At 43.0% G+C, this 20264-nt stretch overlaps 2 protein-coding genes across 7 annotated transcripts in view; one reads left to right on the top strand and one right to left on the bottom strand.

The window, feature by feature from the left end:
- The first annotated feature begins 788 nt into the window (after positions 1-788).
- On the top strand, positions 789-5645 carry skp1 (S-phase kinase-associated protein 1). The gene is made up of 6 exons (XM_047606618.1): positions 789-942; positions 2005-2104; positions 2237-2310; positions 2962-3105; positions 4709-4849; positions 4940-5645. Exons 2-6 carry the CDS (start codon positions 2008-2010, stop codon positions 4973-4975), a joined length of 492 nt encoding a protein of 163 aa, XP_047462574.1. The 5' UTR covers positions 789-942; positions 2005-2007; the 3' UTR covers positions 4976-5645.
- Positions 5355-20264, bottom strand: part of tcf7 (transcription factor 7) — a 66084-nt gene continuing 51174 nt past the window's right edge. Inside the window, exons 6-13 of one of the 6 annotated variants that reach the window (XM_047606611.1) lie at positions 18106-18195; positions 16595-16711; positions 15556-15718; positions 15199-15306; positions 14376-14423; positions 10899-10947; positions 10091-10163; positions 5355-7364 (exon numbers count right to left, since the gene is read on the bottom strand). In XM_047606611.1, coding sequence (XP_047462567.1) covers positions 6941-7364; positions 10091-10163; positions 10899-10947; positions 14376-14423; positions 15199-15306; positions 15556-15718; positions 16595-16711; positions 18106-18195 — 1072 coding nt within the window. In that variant the 3' untranslated portion in view covers positions 5355-6940. Of the gene's footprint in view, positions 7389-10090; positions 10164-10898; positions 10948-14375; positions 14424-15198; positions 15307-15555; positions 15719-16594; positions 16712-18105; positions 18196-20264 lie in introns of all 6 variants that reach the window. The other 5 variants (XM_047606614.1, XM_047606612.1, XM_047606616.1 and 2 more) reach the window with 5 other exon arrangements.

The following is a 20264-nucleotide window of genomic DNA, read 5'->3' on the forward strand; positions in this document are numbered from 1 at the left end:
AGATTTATAAACAGGAATAGCAAGCCGTCATGCAGCAACCCCTTGTTTCTTTCAGCGTCTGACAAAGCGACCATCAGTGTGTTGATACCGCTAGAATTGGTATCGTTCCGATACCAAGTAGATACAGGGTCAGTATTCCTGATACCAATATCGATAGTTTATTTTTTAAATAATCAAGGCGGACTCATCATCACTTTGAATTTGAATGAATTGTCATTTTGCCTTTTGGATTGTTAATTAATTAATCTTCAGCACAGAATTTGGGAACAAGGTTAAGACAGACCAGACTTCATCTCCTCTGTGTTCTTATATGGTCAAATCGTCCATCGTCAGTGAGTGAGAGTGTTGGGGTTGCTGAATATAGTCCCATTAGTCAGAGTCAACTTTTTAAAATAACACTCACGGTATTAGGGTGAGTATATTGAGTATATTCTCTAAAACATCCAGCCAAAACAGTCTTTTGAAATATGGTACAGGCTAGAGTATTAAAAATGTGCCTCCAGCTAAGCCCCGCCCTGCAAAAAAGTGTTGCATTGTTTACAATCTGTGTGGGGGAGAGGGGGCACTTTGTTATCACGGTAAAAGTTTTGTCGAGTAAACAGCACAAAATTATTACTTGACAACAAATTAAAATGAGTTATATTTTAGGCAGAATGCTCAGAAACTGCAATACAATTATAAAACTAAATCCCTCCGTTTATTCCACTTCTTTCTCTCTTTTTTTTTTAAATAAAGTGTACAAAATTAGCACTTCAGTTGTACAAGACAGAAACTGAAACCTACATTGATATCGATCGAGATCAGGGATGGTATCGATATTATCGATATTTGGATCGATCCGCCCACCAGTAGTCAGTAGTACCTTCTCGTCTCTCAGGCCCTGCTGCTGTTGACTACAGGGGGAAAGAAAATCACCTCTGGATTAACGTTCAAACATTTACGGTACGTAGCTTCAGTAAAACGAGTGTGTCTGGCTTTCTGTATTTTTAATCATCCACAGAAGGTGCAGTCGAATACACGACGTTGTTTACTTCTTTATTTGATTAGCTTCGACGTGGTTGCTAGCGTAGCGTGTAGCTAAGATGCTAGCATTGTGCACAGTAATGCTAGCGCACCCGGGCACCGAGCTATTTAGCCAAACGTATTTTGTGTTTCGGTGGCAACGGGTAAATACACGAGACGTCTTTTTTTTAAAAGTAGGAACGGGAGATTCAGACATTAATACTCAGTCGTTTCAGTCGGTTATCCGATAACAAGTTAGCTTCTTGGCTAGCGCTGCCATCGGTGCAGCTAGCTGTAGCATTGGTTAGCTTGGAGGCAACGTAAGCGCAGTTTGTTCATAACAGCGCAGTTAACGTTAATTTACGTTTACATTTGTAACAGGTTAACGGTTAATACTTAGCATTAATAAACAGAATAACGTTATTAGCGGTAAGCTACGGAAATAACCGTTAGGACGTTCAAAATATTACAAACGTTACCAAGAAACTTGATCAAAACAGTGTAGTTAACGTTAATTTGTGATTTGTGTCGGTTAAACGGCCATTGTCGTAAAATACCGTTAATAACGTGAACTTAACCGACAAGTCGTTAATTAGCCTTTACGTCAATATACAAAAGGCGTTTTAAAAAAATAAACTCACAAGGGAAGAGGAGGACAGAGTTTTCAATTTAAAGCTCAAATTCCCACCATTCCCTTTTATTTAAAGAAGCTACTCGGATGAAACGTCTTCTCAAAAGTCTACAAGTCCAGTCGTTGTTTTTTCTTAAATGCTTTTAGGATCTGCCGTGACCTAGATGACTGAGAACCTTCACAGTCAGCCTGTACGTCAGTGTTAGCTCAGGTTAGCTCAGCTAGCTGTTGTTTTTTTTTTTTTACCCAGTGGAGCAGGAAAAAGTATCTGCTGCAAACGTGAGGTTCATTTGTGAGTTGATTGTTCCGTGTTCATATGTGTTCACATCTGCTCGCTCATGTTTTAATGATATGCGTGTTTTATCCTGCAGATAATGCCCACAATAAAACTACAAAGCTCGGATGGGGAGATCTTCGAGGTGGATGTGGAGATCGCCAAACAGTCTGTCACCATCAAGACCATGTTAGAAGGTAGGATTTTTAAGATCGCTGCAAACTTTCCAGTTCGTTGTGTGACTTCGGATCAGATGTGTTTTATTGTGTTTTTCCCCCTTTTCCGTCAAATTTTGGGATTTCGCTCTGACGTGTGATATGTTTTGACAGATTTGGGGATGGATGATGAAGGAGATGATGACCCGGTTCCTCTCCCTAATGTGAATGCTGCCATTCTGAAGAAGGTATTCAAAAACAACACACACAGACACACACGCACAGCGGCGCGCACTGTACCACAAATGTGCACGCGCTAAAACAAAGGTATCAGTTTCGTTAATGTGTGGTGAACGCAGGATTCACGTGTGCTGTCGTAGACTTTGGTCGACTTCCTGCTCGTTGAAAGGCAGATTTTTTTGTTGCAGCAGTAGTAAACGCACGTCTGACACATAAACCTTATCTCTCATCTCCATAAATCACACAGAAGATCACACACATCCAAGTCTGGGTTATGGATTGTTGAGATTTTATTGTGAATATAATTGATGGGTTGATCAAATATAATAAATGCACCCAGGGAATTTGTGTCCATGTTGTACCGAGATTGTACATAATTAATTTTATATTTGAAACTAGTGGTCATGTATATAAATAGAATTCAAATTAAAAGTGTTTTTTTTTTTGCCCCTGCTACACCAACTTGACAAGTCCAGTTGCCTCTTTTTAAATGGCTTTTGGAAAATTGTGAACATGTTTGTTTAATCTTTCTTTCACACGTCTGCGGCGACTGTCCTGCACTTATACACTGTTTAAAATGCAGAGCGGCTGGATTCCGTACATATTTAGTTACCATGGCCCCTGCTGTCTGTGTTGTCTGTGTTTTTTTTCCCCCCCAGGTGATTCAGTGGTGCACTCATCACAAAGATGACCCCCCTCCTCCCGAGGACGACGAGAACAAGGAGAAGAGGACAGATGACATTCCTGTGTGGGACCAGGAGTTCCTCAAAGTGGACCAAGGCACCTTGTTTGAACTTATTCTGGTAAATGCATTTTACATTGTGTCACATGTACTTTGCGTCAGCATATGCATTGTTGACATTAACCTTAACCACGGCTGTCATGTGCCAAACCTCCATCTCGTACCTAGACTAAGTAAAAGCCAACCTAAAGAACCTACAGAAAGAAATGTTTATGCTCACTTTAATTGACTTGTGAGAAACTAATTTCCTAATTTCCAAACACACAAGTTTAATTAACGAGTCCCTGAGCCTTGAGTGGTGTGATTCAGGATTATAGTGTCCAGCCATCGTGCAGCTATGAGACCAAATCCTTTTTGATACATGTGACAAATGTTCACATATCTGTATATTGAAGGATTCGTTCAGGTGGCCACACAAAAACCCCTCTGATGCATTACTTTTCTCTCAAAGTTGAACCACGAGTTGTTGACCGTGAACAGAAACATGAGGAGTGGATAGGTTCTGTATCATCACTGCAATTATTTTGGAATACTATAATTAGGTTTCAGACTACATTTGATCCTCCCTGCTAGAGCTCGGTGGGTATTTCCCCTGTTATTCTGCTTCTCCTTTCCTGTGGTCGGCCTTTTTTTCCCCCCAGTTCAGTGGTTTTATTGAGAGCACAAATGCTGCTTAGCAACAACCACTGAATGGTGGTTTGAGTTTTGTTGTAACGGAGGCAGAAAAGTTGAGCATAATGGGTTATCTATCTATTATCCATCTATCTATCCATTCCTTCCTTCCTTCCTTCCTTCCTTTCTTTCCAGAGATTGGGAAACAGGTGTTGGTACACGTGTTGACTTCCAGGATGTGAAACTTAAGTCGTAGCGGCAGTAACTTGAGTTGATGACCCCCCCTCTGACGGGTTGAGTGTTTACGAGCAAAAAGCTAGAAGCTGATAGAAAGTCAGGTTATAGAGAAGCTTCGCTTTGCTCCTGTGCATTATCAAAATGAATGTTTGTCTTTGACCTAGGACTTCACCAAAGAGCCACAGAAATGTGATCGATTTAATACGTGAGCGTCGAATTACTGATGTGTTACTTTCCTTTAACCTGTTATTCCCTCATAGCCCTGCATGAAAAACGCTGCACCAGTAGTACACACATGATAAATACATTAGCACAGTTTGCTTTCCAGTCAAATTAAAGCAAGTGTAACATTCCTGGTTTACACTGATCAGCCATAACATAATGACCACCACCCTGTATTGTGTAGGTCAGTTGTGACTGACAGTTGGGACTCATCAGAGAATAGACATGGGCCTTCTGAGGGTGTCCGTAAACGCAATGTTGTTAGTGGTGGGTCTTTGAGGGAGGGGCCTCTGTGGATCAAACCTCAGATACTTGATCAGATTGGGATCTAGTGAATTTGGAGGCCAGGTCAAACCTTGTGCTGTTTTTCATGTGTTTTGAGTTGTTCCTAAAGCAAAATTTCCCAACATAACACTGAATTGTCACAAGATTGTTAATTACTTTATGTTTATTGATTTTAAACTTCATCTTATTATATATTAGTCTCTTTTATTCATTTATATTTGTCTGTAAAATGCCTGTTTGGTTGCTGGTTTTGCTGATTGTGTGCGTCTGTCTCCTCTGTCTCCTCATCACGTCTCTGTGGTGATCAGGCCGCCAACTACCTGGACATCAAAGGCCTATTAGACGTCACCTGCAAGACGGTGGCCAACATGATCAAAGGCAAAACCCCCGAGGAGATCAGGAAGACCTTCAACATCAAAAATGACTTCACAGAGGAGGAGGAAGCCCAGGTACTTCGTCCGTCTTTCTGTCAGGAATGATGCTAAAGGAAACGAGCCTGGTTCAGAAACTCACCTGTGGCTCCTTTTCTTCGTTCACAGGTACGCAAAGAGAACCAGTGGTGTGAAGAGAAGTAACCTGGGAAGGTCCTGCCAACACTACCACACTGAATAGGATTGTCCCCGCTAACAGGCTGCACTGGCATTGTTCATACTTGTTAATATTTACATTTAGTATATTTAGAGCCACACCACCCCCCCACCCCACCCCTGCCCCTCCATTGCCCCTTAATTTCTGTACTCCAATAATAGCATGACTTGCCTGTATGCTGTCATTTATTTAAAGCTAAAGATCTCTTTTCTGTTTCCACCCCATGTTGCCCATAAATAAATGGTCCTGGTTTCAAGGCTTCCATCACGCTCCTTTTCAGACGTCCCCGGTTATTAATCGCTCTGGTTGTCTTTTTTACTGGACATGTTCTTTTAGGTTGAATTAAAATGTTTTTTTTGACAATTGAATTGCAAGGGTGAATATTTTATTTTTTTGCCTTGTAAATGCATCTGTTTTTGTGAAATCATGTTCAAAGAGACGGTGTTTAAAAAGGAAAAGTTTGAGGTGAAAAAGATGTCGTTTTGTTTTGCATAATGTCCCTTGGACTCGAAGTACTTGTGTGTTTTCGCACAGTGTAGGGTAACTCATTCCTAATTCATGTTGTATTGAATTGGAAACTTTTCCAGATGAGCTTGGATGCTGGTTTTTGGGATGATGAATCGTGCTGAAGGAGTAAATAAAACATATTAAATGGAAGGAGTCTCTTTTTTTTTATGCTGGATTTTAAACCCTTAGTCTGGTCTTAAAACTGCAACAGGCACAGGCGAGATATTGAAAACACTTTTATTACATCAAACAAAAAACACAAGGGATACATCGGAGGCGTTTTTTAAAAAAAAAAAAAAAAAAAAGAAAAGGAAAACATACGAAAGACGTCTAAGAGGTGTTTCCGCTGCTGACCTGAACACCCTCGAAATAAAACAAGCTATTTGTAGCAGGAGAGCGCTCTCTGCTGGAGGAAAACGGAACTAGCTGTACAGAAGCTCAGAGTAATGAGCCGCGTTAGAAGCTGCCAACAGAAACGAAAGAAAATTAAGGCCTTTTTTTTTTTTTTACTCAAAATGTCTCGTTACATTAAAAGTTGGAACATGCACAGGTTGAGAACACAAGATATAGTTTGAAACGCTGCCTCAGTAACATTTGACCCCCCCAAAAAAGTAAAGCTATGCACAAGAGGACAAACACAGAATGTATTGCTTTTAAGAAATGGTAGAAACTAAAAAGATCTTTTTTTTTCCCTTAGTTATATCGCCTTTTTTTTTTCCTTCTTACATAAAAACATATAAAAGTTTAATTATAATATAAAACTTTACAACACAATGCAATATAATAGTACCCATTTGGTCTCAGATTAGTTTGCGGAGCTGCGAAGTTCACTCAGTCGAAGGGGAAACACAAATAGAAACATCTGACCTCAAATATCACACGAGATTCGTAGGAAAATACCAGAAATGGTGGAAACACAATAAAAAACAGCCAAAAAAAAAAAAGACTGACAGCCTGAAAGTGCCAAGGAGAAGGATGTAACTCAATGTTGGGGATTGTGTTTTGTATTTTTATTTGCTGGTCTGTTATCATGATGAAAAAGCTTTAAAAAAAATAAAAATAAAAAATGGAAGTCAGGCAGTTTGTCAGATGGCAGCTAAACAGAAGTAAACTGATCCCTCTTTAATACGGAGGCTGTGGGGGGGTGACTCATGGATAATATCTTACAGTAACAGCTGTGACGTGGAAAGGAGAAGGAAAATGTGGCATTTTTTTGTTTGTTTTTGTTTTTTTTTTTTTTTAAATCTAAACAGTTTGAAGGCCTGCGAATGGTTGAAAAAAAAAAAAAGAGTCTGGAGGTGCGACAGTGGGATGCGTTCAACTCTTCTTTAAAAGCAAAGAGTGAGGGTGACGGCGGGTGATCTTTATGGCTCTGGAGAAGCTGAGGTGAGCGGGGTCGGTTTCGGTTCGGTTCGGTTCGGTTCGGTTCGGTTCTGGAGACGCGCTCACTGAGTCTCTGTCAGCACTTTGAGTGACAGTCCTGCGGCCCTGGCGGCCGAGCCCAGCGCGTGCTTGCCGGACAGTTCCAGGTGTGCGTGTTTGGCCGCGGGCTGACGGAGGAGGACGACGCCGCTGACGCCGCTGACGCCGCCGCCGCCGCCGCGCTGCTCCGGGGGCGGGCGGGCGTGGCCGTGGGGGCGCGGGTGCGTCGGCGGAGAAGACAGGGGGAAGCGCGGTGGCGGGGGGGAGGCGGGCGGAGGTGGCGGGGGGGAGCAGCCCGGGGACGGGGGGCGCTGGTGGTGGTGGTGCTGGTAGAGCCGGTGGCGGGCGGGAGAAGGGGAGGGGGGAGAGTCTATAGCACTTAAATCTGAAGAAGTTGGGCTGGGGCAGCCTCCTCCTTGAAGGTAGCGAATGCACTTCTTTTTCCTCCTAAGGACAGTCAGAGAGAGTTATCTGTGAATAAAGTGTGGATGGGGAAACGTCAGCAGGCTGCAGTGGAGATGATCGTTCACAATGATGACAATGAACATGGACACGGATGGTCACGGTGGACAGAAAAGGTGTTAGTGTCACTCTGCTCTGCTGAACTGGGTTAAAGGGTTGTTTTGTTTTTGTTTTTTGTTTTTTTGTCCCCTCTGCACCTTTTGTTTACATGAGAACGAGTGGAAACTAACGAGTTCATTTCACTGAGCGCTTTTAAATCCAACCCCACCGCATTTGAAACCACTTGTTTTTTTTGTTTTTCATCTGCGTGTAAATGTCATATTTTTCTTTTGTTTGTGCGGTAACTGTGGAATTCTCATCTTAACCAGCACTCCTCCTTGAAAAATAAAGGTTGAATAAAGGTTAAATAAAACTATCCATACAATAATAGCCTCCCAATGAACTTGGTTCCATTTTTTTCCCTTAATAGTTTCATAAAAAATATTTCACTTCATTTAAATCAAACCCTCTGAAGAATGAATCCAGGTGTGCAGATCGATACTGAAATATCGATACTTCCGATACCAGGTCTTTATGCTTTACAATCATTCTCATATCAAAATATCGAGGTATCATTTGAGGTAATGTAGGGACACGGGGGAAAGAGACAAATTATTTTACTTATTTCTTTTTTAGTGTCTGAAACAATATTTTCTATGATTGTGTCTCTGGTTTTTCTGTTGTCGTACTTCCAAGTTTAAAATAAATTCCACTGATGTCTTGGATTCTTTATGAAGCTATGATTTTAAACACAATAGTTTTTTTTTTTTTTTTTTTTTTTAGGTTTACCAGACACATTATTACACAAAGTATCGACTTGGTATCGCCGATATCAGCCTGAATTTTACTCGGTATCGGACCGGAAAGGAAATCGGTGGCATCGAACGTCACCACCAGATGCTAAGCTAAGCTAATAGCCTCCTGGCTGTTTATTTTTTTGTCCAACTCAAAATAAACAGTTCCAGAAATGTTAAAAATGTTTAAATGTGTTGAAAATTAGTTTTAAATCAAACACTCTTTACATACAGTAAATAAAGGATTCTTTTTGAGGGAATACCACTCATCGTCATAACCGAAGGTCTCATGGAGTCGACAGTGAGCACCGCTAAAGTAGCTCCTGTGAACCGTTTTTATTTTGGAGCGTTTCCTTTTCCACGTCCCTGTGCTCGTGCCAGACGCCGCATCCGTCTATACCTGCATCTCTCTGGGAGGTGTGATACTTAAAGGCTGACGTGTGTACGGCTGAGCGCAGCATCAAAGCAGCTAGCAGGATCCCATGATCATTACCAGAACATGATATGAGTCACCGGGTTTAACCGCGAGGAAAGGCGCTAGGCCATATTCAGAGAGGGGGAGCGGGAGGAAGAGTGCAATAGAAAGTGATTTCTAAATGTCAGAGTTCACCATCAAAAGGCGCCTGTTACCGCAGTGCATGAATGGAGAAAGTTGAAAGCAGATGGACATGAGAATGCCGTCAAAATGCAAAGCTGCAGGGAGTGTGTGTGTGTGTGTGTGTGTGTGTGTGAGTGCTGAGCTGTGGTGATAAGGATTTGCTCTAACCACAATCAGCCCCCTTTGTTCTCTCAAACCGAAACACACACTCAGATTTCCATGACGTGGTGGCAGGGAGGACGGCGGGGTTGCTACGGTGCTGGAAGATTTTTTTTTTTTTTTAAACTTTTTTTCCTGCACAACCGCACGGATTCCTGACTCCTGCAGCGAAGCCGCCGTCTACAGTAAATCCTGCTGCGAGTGGGAAACGGGGGCCGGTCTGAGGTGGCGACAGGTCGCAGAGAAGGAGGGGGGATGTTGTAATTTTGGGGGAAAAGTGGAAGGAAAAACACCGGGAGCTGAGACGTTAAGATCAAACGTCCCGGTGACGCCATCGTCTCAGACCGACCCCGTCCTCAAAGCAGGAAAGCAGCGACGCCGACACAATCCAATTATTTAAATTGGGCCCATTTTGACTGAATCGGTGTTAATCTCGTAAGATTACGCACTAAATGCAATCCAGCAGGTTGCAAGTTTGCACAAAGTCGTCGCAATCTGTAAGAACATGCACGATCGGGAGTGTGTGTGCTATCGATTATAGAGAGATTAGAGATGCTTTACTGCAGCCTTTTGATATCATCCTGACTATCTGGGTTTTTACTGAGTGGTATTCCCCTAAACTAACACCTGCTCACAGCATGGAGAGCAACCTCCGATCTTTACCACCAAATATGAGCCCAGAACAAGTGGTAAATTAAAAAAAAAAAGAAGTGTAGATTGACTTTCCGATTAAAAGTAAATAACAGTTTTCTGTAGCTTTGTATCTGGAGATTTACGCTCATTGAGTGTGGATTTGTGGAGCAGCGGGTTAGTGACACACAGCATGCAGAGTTTAAGGCTGGGGTTTTCAAACATTCATCGGAGGCGGAGCTTAAGCAGGTCAAATCCGAGTGGGCGGAGCTTGTAAGCTGAGGTGAAAAGCTTTCGAGGGAAGAATTTGATCAGACTGAGGTCGTTTTATCGACCTGCAGGGCGGCTCAGCCTCGGAGAAATGCCTGACGACGATGATAACAACAGAGGGCATCGTGGTGAACAGGTGGTTTGATTGGGGAGGGGGAGGAAGAGGAGGAGGAGGAGGAGGATGGGGGAGGATGGGGGGGTGGTGGTGGCTCGGTACACACCTGCAGGGGCCGCACCAGTCCGTTTGTTGGTTGAGGCCGAAGCGAGCCCGGCATTTCTTAGGAGAGCCCGGGTCTGAGCACAACGCACGGCATGCACAAAACAAAGCAGCAGCAGGAGGAGGAGGAGGAGAAGAAGAAGAAGAAGAAGTTGTGAGGGTGAGGACACAAACAGAAGAAGAAGAAGAGGAGAAACGTGAGCTTGTTGGTGCAGGAAAATGCAACAGTGGGGCTGCTTCAGAGAAAGACGTCAGGTCAAAAATGTTAGTAGGCAACGCAACAACCAGCTGATTTAGTGGAACAAGTTAGAGCGGCACTCTGTTAGTAAAGACATTTAAAAGAGCTCTTCTCCCTAAATCCAGAAATAATCTCCAGCTCCTCTTCTCCAGAGAGAGGCTCACATTTCGGATTAAGAACAGGTTGTCGGTTTTTACAGGCTGCGTTTTCTACCAGACGATGCATTTGGTTTCATTACTTAATGGGTATAAAAGTGTTTTTTTATTGCCTCGGTCCAGAGCAGGAGGAGAATTTCTAACTTCTTCCTCAATGTCTCACGTTTTGAGCACATGCTGTCGTGCGCACACTGGGATCAAGAAATGTTTATGGTTCGGGTTACATGGAAAGCAGAGTGGGTGGGTGGTTTGACGTTAGAGACACATCCTGCCTCAAAGACACAGAGGAGCTGTGCTAAAGAGCGCCAACGCAAGCTCGACTGAACTCTCTGAGAGGCAGGAGACTTTGACGGGGCTGGCCGGTTTTCCCACAGCGAAGCCGTCACACGAGAGTCGAGGGGACACACTGAGGCGCTCACCTGTGTTGGAGTCCTGCTGCTTCTCCCTTTTTCTTCTCTTCTTCTTGCCCTGTGGGAAAAATAAAACAAAACAAACCCCCACCCTAATGAAATGAGTCTGGTTCAGCTGAAATGACTACGCGGCTGTCGGGCTAGCACAGGTGCTGGAAATGATAGTCAGAATTGCGACTGTCTGCGTCTGATGCATCCAGTTAAAGGGATGGTTTGGTTTCTTTGAAGCGGGCTCGTATGAGGTACTTTTCATAGTCAAGGTTTTTTTTTTTTTTTTTTTTCATTTTTCATTTTCGGCACGTCACCAGTCGATGAACTGCTGCAGCTAATAATAAGCTATTTAAAGCCGCCTAAAGAAAAATCTCCACCTGTGTAAGAGGTTTTTTTTTTTACAGTTCCTTTCGCCTTTTCCACCAGACTCCATTGACAAAAATGGTAATTTTACCTCACAGAAAACAGGAGTTGCTGCTCTACCGCTGTGTGTCTTAGGCGTCTTAAAGGCATTAAAGTGGATCAGAACAAAAGAGTTTATGAGCTGAAATGATACTCAATAACAAACAAACTAACCAAACAAAGCAGCGGTACACCGGCAACTCCTCTTTCCAGCGAGGTAAAATTACAGTTTTTGTCAATGGAGTCTGGCACTTTTTCATTTTTCTTTTTAGGCGAATAAAACACGCTTTTCTGTTACACTGCGTTCGTACCTCATACAACTCCACTTAAAAACAACCTTTGATGATTTGTCTCGTCATCGTTTATAAAGGCTCTTGCAGATGAGAGTGCATGTGTTCTCTTACATTTATCAATCTTTAGCTCCTGATGAAACTGAATCTCCTTCAACCAACAGAAATTTGCACTATGTGAAAAAATAAAGCCCTGATCCATTTTTTAAAAACAATTTTAAATAAATATGTTAAAAACAACCAGCAACCAGGAAAGAAAAAAAAAGCAAGAAATAAGCAAGAAGGCAAAAAAACAAGAAAATATGTTGCGTTACTAAAATCATTGTTAACTCTATTCATGCAAAACGTCCCCAAATAGAAAGTTGAAGAGTGGATCTTACAAAAAAAAAGAAAAAAGAAAAAGAGAGAGAGATTTTTTGGTTCGCGTCAGGTGCGCTTCTTGTTGTACTTTGTTATTTGTTCACATCTCAGTGGCTGACTCTTAATGTGTGACTGACTGTTGAGGTAAACATCAGAGTTGTTCACACAGATCCGGTGATGGTGAAGTGAGGCCTCATATTTGGGTGCGATGAAGGATGTGGGTACAGAAATCTACCGCCTACGCTTCGATGTCTGCCCTCCTCGTCTCGCTGTCAGCATTGTCTATGTGGTTACTCCTCTTTGCAACTGCACCTTTGTGAAGCCTTTTTTCTTCGGTCCGTGGGCGTGTGTGTGTGTGTACGTGTGTGTGTGTGTATGTGCGCTCATCTACATGCAGGCTTTTTTTTTTGAGGAGAAACCCTCCACAGGTGCGGGGGCGACGCGTGGAGCTTCTCTTCCTGTTTTGCTCGTGGGTCCAGTGACAGTTTTATTTTTAAAGTCGGGAGGAGAGGCAGAGCGGCGGGGGTGATGAGGTGAGGGGGTTTCTTGAAAATGTGGCAAACTATATGTTGAAGGCGATGAACGCAGGGATATGTCATCATCGCGCGCGACGTTTTGGATGCTGCTGAACTTTTGCAGAAACGTCGCGATGATCGATTAAGCGCGACGGCCCTGTGTGGAGCCTCCTGAGACCCAAAGCGTTTGTTTGGAACGCAACTTAATTTATTTAAAATGAGATTAAACCGGAAATGATGAAATCCCAATGTTTTCAGATGAGTAATTGTTCATTTCTTAAATGTGCACGTTATATCAAACTAGTAAAATTAATAAGCAGATATAAACAAGTGCACTGACCCTTCGCTAACAAGACAAAAGTGTCTCCTTATGAAAACAACAAGCAGAATAAACTGCCACAAACCTAAATCACAAAGTCCCCATATGAGGACGCCGGGTCTCAGGAGGGTATAAAAAAAAAATATGTGGGAAATGTATTCACTTCATACAGTAGAGTTACCCTACCAATATCCCACCAAATTAAATGCTGTAAACTCCAACTAGAGCTTCACAAGTACGACATTTGAATACGAGCCATTAAAACAACAGGAGCGACGGTGTCATGTCTTAGAAAAGGCTTCAAAGCTCCATGCAAAACAGCAATAGCTCCAACACCTATGATCACAATTTACTAGAGCTCTGGTTTATAACATATCCAGGCAGCGGGCTCAGGAAACTTTGCGCACTTCGGGTACGGTTGGGAGTTTTATTTTTGAAATATCTGGTCAGTTACTGCGTTTCCATTACTCCTAAAAAATGCGCAAAACCTAAATATTGCAATAAAAAACTGGGGAAAAAAACTCTCAAATATCTAAAGCATAGGCCTTCAACAAGGGGTCAGTGACCCCTAGGGGGTACGTGGAGGTACTGCAGGGAGGTAGCAAAATCTTTGGTTGATTAGACATTTTTTATATATATTAATTTCCAATTTCCAACATATATTAGTAAAAGGATAAGGGATAGCTTAATATTCAATGCAAAATTATGATAATAATGTATATTTATAAATAGCACTAGAACACATATAGTAGGTAGGGGGTCCCTACTTAAACTCACCAACATTTTGAGGTCCTTGGCCTGAAAAACGTTGAAGATCGAAAGCTAAAACTTTTTCACGCTCTGAGGAGGTGGTGTTTCGTATCAAAAGTGCAATGGAAACACTTTTTTCGCCTTTTCCCGTCACTGGAGATGACGCGGGGGGGGGGTCATGTGACCAGTTTGGGACAAGAATTTACGAGAATTAGGGGGCATCGCGTAAACAAGAGTTGCAGCCCATTTGCAAAACATGTACAAAGCGCCACTGCACTTTATCGAGATTTCAGAAATATCGCTTTTATTTTTAAACGAAGGTCGTCGATGCACTCGTGACGAATGTGTTCGAGGTGTTATAAACCACAGTCCGAATAAATTATCACCACAATCTGATTGTCGCTACAACCAAAGCCTGATCAGGATGATTGTTCCTCTTGCTATACTAAAAAAAAAAAAAATAAAAAAATAAAAATAAAAATAAAGGGATGCCCATTAAACAGATAAATAAATGAATACGCTAAGGCAGGGAGGCCAGCCATGCGGCCCTGCTCTCTGTTAGTTGAGCAAAGTGGTCAGATTTATACCTCTGTGTGATTTACAGGTTAAAGCTTAGTAAAAAATGCATCCACAGGTGACCTAATCAGACCCGCTGCTGCTCACGTGTTGTTGCTTGCGTTGTGAGGCCGATGTGTGTGTGAGTCACCAAGACTGGCGGCAGGTGCATGCAGACCTTGCACAGGAATACCCACAAACCCCTCTCCTCATGCAGCTTGTCACATTTCTTTCTCCCCCTCCCCACCCCACCCCCACCCCCCCCACCACAGAGGTATAAATCCACCGTAAGACGTGTCCCTACCCAATCAGCTTTACTCTTTTCCCCTGCGACCCCGCTAAGGCCCGCCTCCTGCAAGAGTTCAACAGCAAACTGAGAAGTCAGAGGCACACAGCAGCCCGGATCAGGCACATCCCCACAACATTAAACTAAAACGCATGCACGTCTATTTGCTGTAATTAATGTTTTATCTTTCATTTCTGAATTTATTAACTGCTTAGAGACAAGCTAACGTTGTAAATGTAGCCTAAGTCACTCATCTCTATCTCTTGCTTTGAAGGAAAACCAGTGAAAATTAAAAAAAAAGATTAAAAAAATCTGATTTGATAATATATGAGTGAGTCTTGTAGATAATATTATTTCGAGAAAGAGAGTAGTTTCTTCTAAATTTCCTTTCCTTCTGAGAATTTTGGAGCTCACCACAAGAAAACCTGTGAATCAGCCTAAGCGGAAAATGACGCTTGTTCGCATCCCCACACATGTACCTATGTTCAAGTGACTAATATAAAAACACAGTCTGTGGCAAATAATCATTCTAATACACTAAAATATCACATCTTAAACTTTTTTTTTCTGCTGCACCAAGCTCAATGTAACCATAGCAACCAAATGACTTATTTTACTCAAGCAACAGTTCCCACTACAGCCCAAATATCACATTCATGTCTTTTTTTTTTTCACATCTTTGGATAAGAAAGTGGGAAAGGAGTTTACATTTACCTGCTTACGACATTGAATATGCTCAAACAGTACCAGGGGGTAAATGGGGACACAGTCAATGTGGAGGAAGAGGAGAAAAGAGGAGAAAAGAGGAGGAGGAGGAGGAGCACGTAGAAAATGTCCTTACGTAGTTGTCTCTAGCAGACCAGGTCGGGTAGAGCTGCATGTGCAGTTGTCTTTCCTTTCTGGCCAACTCGTAGTACTTGGCCTGCTCCTCCCGGGTCAGCGCGTGCCACTGGACACAAACACAAGAGCGGTTAACATTTCCACCGATGCACTGACTCAGGTTTTCTCAAAGGAGATAAACAACAAGCGCGTGTTTTTAGCCACAGGCTGGTTTACGAGTCAGTCGGTTTGTATAATCTGAGAAGCAGCAGTGGAGTTCATGAAGCCAACGCTCCTCTCATGTTCCTCATGTGTGAAATTACAGACTGACCTGGAAACAGGATTAGCTCGTACATGTGTGTGTGTGTGCGTCGCTCACCCTTCGTCCCAGGATCTGATTGATGGCGGCGCTCTCCTTTAACGTGCACTCGGCGATGACCTTCGCCCTCATCTCCTTCATGTAGAGCATGAAGGCGTTCAGGGGCTTCTTGATGACCGGCTTCTTGGGCTCCTTCTCGCGCTTGGCCTCCACTTGCGGCTTCCTGCGGGAGGAGGAAGAAGAGGAGTTGGGAGAACGTGAGCATGACATCGGTCTAATATTTAAAACTAAACAACCTGTCCTTTTACAGTTAAAGGTGTGAGGTGAGGTCGTTTCCTGTTTTCAGGCTTTAAGATAAGCTAATTTAGCATTCCCATAGCTGTAGTCTTAAAATAAAATGAACACATACACAGAAATATTTTACAGAATGCTGAAGAAGCAATAAAATAAAAATGTCTGTCTCAACCTCCTGAGGCCTGAGCTTTGGTTTGATTTGCATTTTTAATTTCTTCACTTCTCTTCATTTGGGATTAGTAAAACCTAAGAATTATAAAAACTAAGCATTGTTTTTGAACAGGAAGTTGTTTTTGGAAAGAAAAATCATGTCCTCACATGTGGACACGGGAATTATTTCACTCAATATTTCAATAAGGCCACCAATAATATCAAAACTGTCTTTAATTGAGTTCTTGCTAATTAGCGAAGTTATAGCTTGTTGCTATTGATAGAATTTGCAAGTAATATTAAACTAGTAAAGTTAATAAGCATAAAATAAACAAGTTTCAGCTGTAAAATTTGATGAGGTTTTGAACCTTGTTTAACTGGAGAATGAACACTATCATGTTTTTACACCAACTAGTATCTAGTTATGAGTTTAAATAAATAAAAGTTCTAAAAGTTTAAATGAAGCATAATAAAAAGCTGCCACAAACTTAAAACTTACTTATGAGGAGTCTCAGGAGGTTAATTAATATTAATGTCAGTGTCCTAAGGTCATTAAACCTTGAGCCAAGTTAAGATATAGATACAGAAACAAATGATAGAAATAATGAAGTGAAAGATGGTGAACTGATTACTCCGACGTGTGGCCAATACTTACACATACATCCTGTCATACTGGTCGTGTTCCTGTTTGCCTGAAGGGGGCACTATGGCCGGGTGGGGGATCCCTGTAGGATGCATGCCAGACGGGCCCAGCATCAGAGAGTGAGGGAACCTGGTGGAGGCAGAAGAAAAGGGGGGAAAAAAGAAAGGTGGGAAAAGGTCACAACGAAGTAGAAGTTTTACAGAGATGTGGGGAATCGGGGACGGGGAGGACAGGGAGGACGGGGATGATGGGGAGGACGGGGAGGACGGGGAGGACAAAGCGATAGCGAGAGCTTTGGGCAAGCAGCGCGTCTAAAAGCATTGAAAGCCTTTTTTTCAGAACTTAAATCGTCTCTAATGTGTGTTTTTCACCTTATGGCAACATAAAAATCAACAAGCGTTAGAAAATTAAACTTTAATCCTCAATGTGACCGATAAAATGTAAACTGTGTGGACAAATAGGAAGAGAAACATGAGGTCGGTGGTGGCTCACTACAAGCACTTTTTAATGACGCAGCGGTCACCACTAGAGGGCGCCCAAGCATTACTGAGAGAAAGGTTGGGGGGCTGAGTAAAATCCTTTTTTTAACATCTCATAACATTTGTTTGCAACCTGAATTCATACACTTCCTAATACCAGTCTATTCATGTAAGTACGTCTCCTCAGATAAAAGGAGAACGGATGCTCAAGCTTTCAGCGCTTTCACAGAAGACGGTCGGACTTATATGAACGTTCCCAACGAACAGTCTTAGAGTGAACCACATTTAAGTTTACAATTCAAGCAGATATGCATAAATTAACTTAATGATGCATTTTAAAGATCATATGACTCATGGTCACGAGAAAAATGTTCTCATCTAACACGAAGAACAGTAAACGAATGAGGTCGTGGGTTCACGTCTGCGGCCCATCAAAGAGAAAGCATTTGTGTGCTGCAAGCAAAGATGACATTTCATGTTTGAAATTAGGCTAATTTAGCAAGTTAAAGCAAAAGGCACAAAAGACACTGTAGCTCCCTCAAAGCCACGCTGGGCTCTAAAGGGTCACGCCTGTGTCCCTGATCGTTTACAGCGTCGCCTCATCAGTGGACGGACAAAAAAAAAAAAAAAAAAACAGCAAGATAAAAGCGATAAAAAGAAAAGCAGTTGTCCTAACGCTAGAGTTTTGTTTCTGAATGCGTGTGCGCACCACATATAGCCTGTCCTGCAGCAGCGATTAGCCGGGCTCGCCCTGAGCCGAGCCTCGGCTCAGCTTGTTTTGGCGCAAAAACACCGACTGGACCCGTCCTGTTTACAGCACACTGCCTCCAATAGGACTTTTTTTTTTTTTTTTTTACAGCAGCTGCCCAATGAAATCTGGCTGAACACGAGTTTGCCGCGGTGAATGGAAAACTCCTGCTCAGGCATTTTGAATGTGCTATAAACAGGAGTTGATGATGCAGAGCTTTTTTTTTTTTTTTTTTTTTTTGCCTTGCCTTGGCTCTGCCTGGCTTTGTCTGGCCAGTTGGGCCACGGCTACGGTACCTGGAGTAGGACGAGGCGCTGGGGAGATTGGAGGAGTAGGTCTGCCTGAATCCACAGGGGGACAGGCCAGGGTAGACTGGCTGGCTCTGCCTGCCACAGCACAGCAGAGGGGGGAGAAATCTGGTTTTTAGCCTAATCTTGACTTTTAAAACAAAAAAAAAATAAGAATGCATTGCTTCCCCGCTTTGTGACTGTTTCACATCCATTTCGCATGTTTTCGAGAGATGTTCGAAACTTCTTGGTTTATTCTCTTTCCGTGTGCCGTGCATGTTGTTAAAAAAACCTGGGCCCACTGCACTCATTCGCACATAGAGGCTTAAATCCTATGGCGGCTGCTGCGATGCACGGTCGATGCCCCCAGTGGAAGGTCTGGATCATCGCCGTTGACAGCTGTGTGTCAATACTCGGCTTAGTGGGAGCGCAAACACACACTCGCCCGCACACACACCGTGGGAGGTCGAGGGTGGGGACGGGGTGTAAGAAAGAAAGCCTTTGATATGTAGAAAACCACACTTCTACCTCCTGAGAGTCTATGCAACCATCCCCCCCCCTCCACCCTCTCTCTCTTTCTCTCTCTAGACTGATTCATCCCCGTGTTTCAACACACACTCCAATCCACATCTCACTCACACCGCCCTTTACAATTATCATCACACATACTTCCACTTCTCATCTCCTCCTCTTGTGTACGACTGCATCCAGTCTTTAGCCCCCGGGGGAGGAGGAACGCATTCAGCGAAGCCCAAAAAGCAAGACACCCTTAGCCAGGAAGAGATCCGCAGATTACTGGGCTCAGCTCCTGGAGGAGCGTTTACACTGTAATCCTGTTTTCAGCTGAGGTCACGCCGCGACAACAGGCCGAGTGTTGTTCAGATTAAAGTGGTTTTCGGCTCCTGAGACGCGGCACACACACTTCAAAAAAAAAAAAAAAGGCCTGGCTGGACAGAGGTATGCTGGGAATTAAAAGCTAGACGACGCGCTCCTAGCACCTTGTTGTCGCTTGTAGCCACAGAGGAGACGCACCCATGTCGCTAAGTGGTAGCTTCAGTTAAAGACGCGAGTTTAAGAAATGTCAAGTGGATGATGGCAACAGCTTTCACGCTTTCGTATCCAACAGGAAGTGTTCCGAGCATTTTAACAAAGGAGCAGTTTGTAGTTTTAGTTCTTTTATCTAAATATAGGGAAAAAAATGCACTATTAATCACAGTTTTCCACAATGGTGTTTGGCTCTGTTTTAGTTTACCAGGCTATTGTTTTTAGCCATTGTTAGCGTAACATTGGTTCCCATATAACATGTGAAAAACTTAAATTACACTGTATCAGTACTTCAACATATGCATGTGGTAAAATACTGTCTGTACGACCGATTTAATGCAACAAAAAGTAATCAGAAGTGGAATATTCCACTAGCTTCCAACTTCTGTTTACACGCGGGGGCGGCCATCTTGCTAACTCAACTCAGGTGCAGTGAGGATTCTACGACGTCATGAGTAGAAAGTTCGACTTTGGGACGTTCCAGATGAAAAATCCAACTCAGAACTCAGAAATTCAAAAGGAACGCACCAATACTATCAGTGCTCCTCAATCTGGGCTCACCAAACGCCCCAAGGCCGCCCTCAGCATGAATCTGGAGGCAGGAACCAACGGCGTGGACGGCGTTTCCTTCCCTCTTAAACACTGGAGATCTCATTTCGGAGCCCATCTTTGCTACAACTCCATGAATTGTCACCACATTGCGTCTCGTCTCTTCGTCACATCATTAGAAACAACAAACAAAATGTTTCCTGACAACCTCCTGGTCTGAAGCCACTACAACCGACCAACCAAATAAGCCGCGGGGCCACACGGAGGAGGAGGAGGAGGTGGTCGTAGAGGGACAGGAGCCGAGACCATCGCTGAAAATCAGCACAACAGAAAAACAACAGTTTGACATTTAACGTCTCATTCTCGCTGTTCCCTCCTCCTCCAATAAAGAAGAGCCCTGGAAGGGGCCAGAACAAGCAGATAATCTGGGTTAAAGGAGATTAGCAGTTAATAATACTTGTGAAAATCCATAGTGAAGTGTCCTCCTCTGAAAAAGATAAAACGTCCGTAAATCACGGACTTGAGAGACGTTCGGGGACGGACATAAACACACACAAACTTTTGAAGCTTTCATC

The sequence above is a fragment of the Mugil cephalus genome, chromosome 15, assembly GCF_022458985.1.
Source record: "Mugil cephalus isolate CIBA_MC_2020 chromosome 15, CIBA_Mcephalus_1.1, whole genome shotgun sequence".
NCBI lineage: Eukaryota > Metazoa > Chordata > Actinopteri > Mugiliformes > Mugilidae > Mugil > Mugil cephalus.

Excerpts from the sequence above, each read along its gene's own strand:
- skp1 (XM_047606618.1), top strand. The coding sequence starts at position 2,008 with ATGCCCACAATAAAACTACAAAGCTCGGATGGGGAGATCTTCGAGGTG. Across the intron at positions 2,311-2,961 it reads ATGCTGCCATTCTGAAGAAG|GTGATTCAGTGGTGCACTCA; the intron begins GTATTCAAAAAC and ends TTTCCCCCCCAG. Across the intron at positions 4,850-4,939 it reads CAGAGGAGGAGGAAGCCCAG|GTACGCAAAGAGAACCAGTG; the intron begins GTACTTCGTCCG and ends CTTCGTTCACAG.